The 7,700-nt window shown below is 31.8% G+C and overlaps 1 protein-coding gene across 1 annotated transcript; it reads left to right on the top strand.

Annotated features, from left to right (window-relative positions):
- The first annotated feature begins 5,768 nt into the window (after positions 1-5,768).
- On the top strand, positions 5,769-7,700 carry LOC143062196 (uncharacterized). The gene has a single exon (XM_076233979.1). It carries the CDS (start codon positions 5,855-5,857, stop codon positions 7,436-7,438), a length of 1,584 nt encoding a protein of 527 aa, XP_076090094.1. The 5' UTR covers positions 5,769-5,854; the 3' UTR covers positions 7,439-7,700.

The following is a 7,700-nucleotide window of genomic DNA, read 5'->3' as shown; positions in this document are numbered from 1 at the left end:
TATAAATAGAGTTATAAATTAAAATATAAATTATTTTATTGAAATTAGAGTTTTGTACTTTTGATACACATGATTTACCAAATGTTTTGATATTTAAAATGTTATGTTATTTAAAAATGTTCCAGAGAAGAACATAAAATAAAATTTGAAAGTATGTTGATATTGTTTTTAATTGGCTGCAAAATGTTTTGTCACTAGAAATTCAAGGTCAAAGATCAAGGTCACAGCATGAGCCAACAAGATGAAATGTATTGGTACTAAATAGAAATTTAGTCAGCAGATATGAATTATCTACCATGATACACTACCAAATATACAATATAAAATTGTATAAAATACAGATCTATTACACCATGACAATAACATAACCCATGAAAAAACCATATACCTAAGAAACAAAACCGAAATTACAATAAACTTCTGAAAACTTAGGAAAAAGCAAACGAAGGATAATATAGTCTAAAACAATAATCCATAGGATCTTTAGAACTGCAGACCCACTACTTGAATCTATGATCCATCAAACACAACCAATTGTTTTCCACTTGTATGAGGATATCTCTTATGTATAAGGGTCAAAGGTCAATCTCACCTGATAGCGTCAATAAGAAGTAATAAGAAGTAACCGGAAGTAGATCATTTGAATCAATCTTTGTTAAAAACCTATTAGTCATGCTTGAGTAATCTTGTCAGCTATAAAAGGCCTGGTAAAAAATTCAAACAAGAAAACTAACCGCCTAATTTAGCTAAAAAATAATGAACAAAAAACAAATATGTAACACAGCAACAAAAGACAACCACAGAATTACAAGCTCCTGACTTGGGACAGGCATATAAATACTGAATGTGGCAGTTTTAAACACGTTGGTGGGCTCTCCTAACCTGGAAAATTGCTGTAACAGTACAATAAAATAGCAAACTATAAAAGTCATGCAGTTGAAAAAGCCTTAACTCATGAGATGGATACAAAGAGAAATACATCTAACAAAAACAGAGTGTATATGGATTGGAATTTATACATCTCAACAAGAAAGAGACACGAAGTTCAGATCTGAGAGTACTCACAGTTACTGACAGCTAGTTCAAAGCTATTCACAACTAAATATAAAATATCATGCATTTAAGACTAAATTATCAATCAGTACAGTTTGCTTGTATCTTTAGGCAGATAATTTTGTCGGAGGAACTCTTAAAATATTCTCAAACTATTTGTTCCATATGCTGGAATTTTATTGGTTGAAAGTCATTGTATTTTTCATTTATTATTCAACATCATTCATATTCCATCACCACCAGGGTATATACACAAGGACTACTAAGTACCCTATTCACCCTCGAGGTCAAGGTGTCAAGGTGTCTGTATAATATAGGGCTCATCGAAATTTGCTTTAATTTACTATATTGTTGAACTTGAAATAATGGTTCAGCAACTCCTTTAATTTAGATTAAATTCCTTTTTTTTAACACGATTTTAGAAAATAGCGAAAGGTGCATGTGAGCTTTGCAATCACTTGGTGTCCGTTGTCGACATTCATCATCGTAAATTTGTTAACCAATCTTCTCTGAAACTAATTGTCCAAATGTTGATACACTACATAAAAGGTCATGAACAGAACTGAACAGAGAAAAGTGATAAGAAAGTCAAGATATATGCTATATGAATTTTTTATTTTTGAGTTTATACTGCCCCTGAAATATCAGTTTTAAGATATTTTTTTTTCATCCCTTCAAGACTTTAATAGGTTATCAAGAACAACTTTAAATATAAAGAATTACCAGATTAAGACTGCAAAATCGTTAATTAACGTTTAAAGGATTCATTGCCATTTAACACGATTTTAAGCATTTATCTGCGTTTTGTTTTGTTAAAACTTAAAGAATATTTCTGCTGAAACTTAAAGATCATTTCTGCTAAAACTAGGAAAACATTTCTGTTGTCAGCAGACATGTTCAGTAAAGTACGATGTAAATGCGTCTTCACGGCTGAAGATTCATTATAGGAGTTAATGTCCTTAAAATTCAGGATTGAATATGTTTTTGACATTTTTTGCAGAAGCTATAATAAAGATAGAAAAACTGAAAGCAGCAAAGAAAAAAGCAATGAAGTCAACATGGATGAAATATTTAATCAAATCCTTGTAGTAGTTATTGTTGATGGGATGATTTTCCCCCCTTTTTGCGTGTTTTATGCCGACACTATAGCAGATAGAGAGAAAGTTTTTATGGGTGGTAAATTCATCAGCAAAACATGAAAAAGTCAACTGACACCTTATAGTAGTAAATGTCCTTTAACCATATTTTTATGTTTTTTGTAAATACTTCAGAAGAAATCAGAATCTTAATCAGTTTCATTTTTGATTTCTTCTTTCAATCAATAAAACGACTGGACAAACGGAAACTTGTTTCACCCAAAATGATTAGCTAGACAGAATCGGTCCCACATGTAGTTTCAGTTCTATACACATACTTTTTGGATTGTAGCAATTTATGTTTAACAAAAGTGTCAAGTGAGCGATGCAGTCTAAATTGACCAAAAGACACCGGACTGTCGAATACATTTCTGTGTACACGTTTTGTCTCTATGTTGCTTTCCGATCAACTGTGGCAGACATACCCCATATCTGCTTATTATATTCCTCATTTTCATTCAAAACCTCGGAACAGTATATCTCATAATATATATGTTCTAGCTGGAACGTAGGACGAAATGTTTTATGATTTGAGACATTATTTTCTGACATAAAAATGGAATTGTTTGACGTCATATCACAATATTATCATTGAATCTATATCGATAAAAACACATCTAGAATATATTGAAGCTTTTTTGCGGAGTGACTTCATTAAGTATTTTCTTTGTTTTTTGGGTTAATAAGTCCCGATTAAAAGGAACTTCTTACCACACAGCCAGATACATTATGTTTTAAGTTGAACCTATCGATATAGTACTTGATTTATTAACATGTAAGGTACGACAAAGGACATAATCTGTATCTAATAGAACAATAGGTGTATATTTCGGTCATTATAACATCTTAATTAATATTCAGTCAACTATAAGAATATAAAGATTGTTTGTAGATAAAGTTTTGTCTGTATTACCATTGTATATAAGATACAGGGACATGCGAATGTTAAATGTTCTGTTTTTTAAATAAGGTATGTTTAACATTTCTCCATTTCACCAATGTTTTGTGAACATAATATTACATTTGTCGTGTTTTTTTTATGAGCTAACTATACCCGGGATGGTCAAATGATCCTTGCTACTGTTTATGTTCAAAGACTTAAGTTAAGATACTTTTAATTTATACCGTAACAGCTATCCATTTACTATATATACATAGTTTTCCATCAAATTGATTTACAAGATAAAAAAAATCTTAAAGAAACTCAATTATGTTGGGTACTAAAATTGAGTTTCATTGATACTTGGCAGGAGCTATGAGACAAATTTTAAAGATTAATTTCAGAAACTGTCAACCCCCAAAAGAAAGAAATATTTTTTATTGTAAAGAGAGGGAATATCTATTATTGTACAGTATTTGATTTGATAAAAAAAAGTAATTTTACACGGAGACGTCACAGCTTTGAATGCTGTCAAGATTACGTAAAAGGATAAATGGGTCATTATAAAAAAACATGCGAAACTATGTTATTGGGTCTTTTTACGTCTCAGACATGAAAATATATCAAAATAACACTTGCATATGTTAGATATGAATGTTATGTGATACACAATATACTGTTTACAGTATGAAATGTTATAAAAACATCCTTAATTTTTTCTTAAACCCTTGAAGATAGCCAGAATTAACTGTTATTTTTAACTATAAATCCTTTCAGACTTGAAATAGGACTATTATTCAAATCATTTGTTATTATGATTTATCACTTTTTATTGCATTTTGATACATACAAACATTTTTTAATGATTTTGGGAGGTGTATGTTGGTTTTATAATAAAAAATTTCACCAAAAGGAAATGTAACATTTTTTAAGTCAATGGTGTTACCAAAGGACAAATTAGTAGGATAAGAGTTATCTTTCGCAAGATTTGGGCATTTACAACAATTTCTCCCTTAGCAATGTTACCTGTAAGCATGTTATGCAAAAGAAAACAAACAATTATGTTGAAGATTTAGTGAAAAAATCGTAAAAGTAAGTAAAGGTTATATCGTAATTGGAAATAGTGTCCATGGTGTACCCTTTATAAAAATCATTTTTTGAAAACATTTCCTTAACTTTGAATAATGAAACATATTGATTATAGAAACATGCACCAGTAAAAACATATAGAATAGGGGAATGGAACACTTATTTAGTAACTGAATCTTAAAATACACCTTAAATCGTTGGTGTTACTGTCAATGGTGAGACCATTTTGATAAAATAACACCATTGACCAGTTTAGTAACACCACTGAATATATCATGACAATCAGCATTGTTTTGTGTTTCTTTCATGTTTAACAAGCTAAACATCTTATTATTTATGAAAAACAATACTTATTTAACAACGTTTTAACAATATCATGTATTACATATACACAGTTTCCACAAACTGATGTATGCTGGTAACACCAATGACACTATTTAGTAACACTATTGACATTTTTAGTAATGGATGTTATGTTATATAATTTGAGATTTTTTAGCCTAAGAATTATTTTTTCATCTTTTTCTTTTGCTCGGTGATCTTGGCTTTGTGTTCAGTACTTGATTAAGGTAACATTTGAAATGTGATGTCATTGGTGATACTTTAGTGTCATTGGAGTTACTGAAGGGTCAGTGGTGTTACTATATAAAAATGCGACATTTTTTTTTTTTATCTTTATTCATTAATGAAAGTGTTTTTAGGTCGTTTACGAAGGATTAGGTATATTATTATCATTTAATCTTATACAATTCACATATATTCAGTTTAAGTGTATTTTTTTAGTATTTACAACGGCCATAATTAGGACAGCCAACTATTTTACGACAATGTATTCTGAAATTTATGTTTAAGTAGAATGCACAGCTATATGAATAATGTCAATAAGTCGTAATTTAAACCTAAACAACAAATTGGAACAGTTGTTTGATGTTAAACAATAATATTTAGTACCTAAATGTATGCTTTAAATTGGCTGAGACTACTATAACACATAGTTATAGTAGTCTCAGAAATTGGTAACACCATTGACACGATTCTTTCAAAGGATGGCCTAAAATTGTTAAAATTGAAAAAAAAACTCTTCATTTTTCCTATTGCATAGTTCTGAATATCGTTGCTACCATACTATAGAATAGCGGGACACATTTAAAAGTTTTAAACTATGACATCATTTTTCAAAATACTACCTTGTCGAACTTTACACTTTTTTTGATAATGACACAAATAAGTAATGAGTGGCTGCAAATGTTTTGTAAATTTGTTTTCCAAACAAAAGGTGAGACAATATGTCTTCCTCTGTGTGTAATGATTCCGCGTAAGACGTGCATTATTAATATTTTGTCATTAGTATCAGTTGTTGTTGTCTCTGTTTGATAATATATAGATAAAAGACTTTTCATTTCTGTTTCAGGACTACGAAAATTGCAATATTGCACAGCGTAGCATATTTTCAAAAACATTTGATTTTTTTTATTCTTACTAGCATTGATTAATCGACCCAGTTGCATTGACAATGACATAAGGGTACATTGCAAATAAAATTGGGAATTGAAATTGGGAAATGGTAATGCAAATGCCTAAATATAGTTAAATGCATGAATTGTATAATTCACAATATTTACACAGTTAATTGTAATGGTAATATATTTGACCACTATACACATATTTCATTGAAGGTTTTCAAGGGACGTTTGATATGAGCTCCAAAGAACGAAAATTCCTAAACAGCGTCCAAATAAAGAAAGGAGGAGATGTCGTCTGCCAAGAACACAACGATACGCCCGTTGTCATGTTCTGTAAAACATGTGACCAACTGGTTTGTGACGAGTGTATTAAAAATTCTCATAAACCGCACGATCTAGAATCATTGAACAAGCAAAGTTTGGAAGACAAAATGCAGCTGTCTCAACAGATTCCACTGGTCAAAAACAGTACGATGCCGGGACTAAAGGAACATATTAAGAGCATAGGTCAAACTAAAGAACAGTCCGCTAAAGATTTCGAACAGCTCATGAACAAAATAATGACACGAACGACTGAGCTAATTAAAATGATAGAGAAGTCACGTGATCAGATGTTACAGAGTTGCCGAAAAGACCAAGAAAGAGCTAGAATATTCTTATCTGATTTAGAAGATAAAATGACAAGTGGAATCAAAGCACTTGAACTATCACTGGCATCTGCAGAAGAGGTTGTAAAATCTGGCAACGCAAAAGGTGCGGCTTTAATACAAACAAGACTTCAACTTAACTGGGATATCCAAGAATACAAAAAGCGTCATGCGCAAATCGAAATTCCAGAATTCGTATCAGGAAGTTCATATGATAATTCAATAGACAAGATGATAGGTGTATTCAGCGGTGGTCTTCATTTGAAAACTAGAGATGAATTACTGTCGAAAGCGTTGCTTAAAGCAAAACCTTTTTCATCGTGGAGAATGAAACCTTATTTAGTAGCTGCTCTGCCACTGAAGTACGATATCCGCTCGGCAAGTACAGTAAAAAGCGATACGATGCTGATGGTTCCGGTGACTAGACAACGACTTCTTATTACAATGGCGGCAAATGGACAGTCGCGGGAAACGGAAATGTCTGACCACCGAATTTACGACATGTCACAATCAATTGGAAATGAATTTGTTGGAACAGACGCTGACAATAAGACTATACTTAAATTTAGACTAGATGGAAGCGTAACTGAAAAGAAAGAATTAAGATCTATTCCGCGCGGGATTCACGTTTGCAAAAATGGCGAAGTATTGATGTGTCTTTGTGACACTGTTGATTTCAAAACACAAAGAGGTAAAAGGAAAATAGTTCGCATGGATGAAAAATTGAATATTGTAAATAGCGATGATTTAAACAATGTTGAATATACGCTTCCCGATCGCGTCGTTCAGAATGATAATGGTGACATTTGCGTAATCGACAGAATAGGAGGCGGGAGCAGTCGATTGTTTGTTCTTAACAAAGATGGGACCCTCAAATTCGTTTATCCCCACGAATCACCAGAATACGACTTCACGGCAACCACCAAGCCAAAGAAAGTTTCATTGAGCGATGTTTGTTGTGACTCATTTTCTAACATTTTCGTGGCAGACGAGAAGAACAATGACATCATTGTGCTAAACAGTGACGGATATGAAATCGTCCGATTTTCAAAAGTTTTGAAGAGGAAGGGAATCAACTTAGTTGCTCCGTCGAGAATAGTTCTGGACAGAACTGGAAAACTTTGGATAGTTATGCAGGGGAAGGTTTTAGTTTTTGATTTGTATTCTTAAAAAAATACAGGCATGTCGACATAAGAAATCATGCCCCATTTTCCTCGAATCCTTGGTCCTACCCCGTATAAATCCTCGATTCGACCAAACAGTTGTCACTTAATTGTCACTTTTCATACATCATGCAATTTAAAAAGGATTACATCTGTTTAAACAGTAGTGAATTTGAAACATAAACAGCAATTCTTCTGATTTTTTCCATGATTTGAATAAACAATATATTCACATTATCAGCTTACGCTGTACTAAATGTGCAAATATA

Source organism: Mytilus galloprovincialis, chromosome 2 (genome assembly GCF_965363235.1).
Source record: "Mytilus galloprovincialis chromosome 2, xbMytGall1.hap1.1, whole genome shotgun sequence".
In the NCBI taxonomy this organism is placed as follows: Eukaryota; Metazoa; Mollusca; class Bivalvia; order Mytilida; family Mytilidae; genus Mytilus; species Mytilus galloprovincialis.
The sequence above is the reverse complement of the archived record's forward strand: the minus strand, read 5'-3'. Positions and strand labels throughout refer to the sequence as shown.

Coding starts and splice junctions, on each gene's coding strand:
- LOC143062196 (XM_076233979.1), top strand. CDS start 5,855: ATGAGCTCCAAAGAACGAAAATTCCTAAACAGCGTCCAAATAAAGAAA.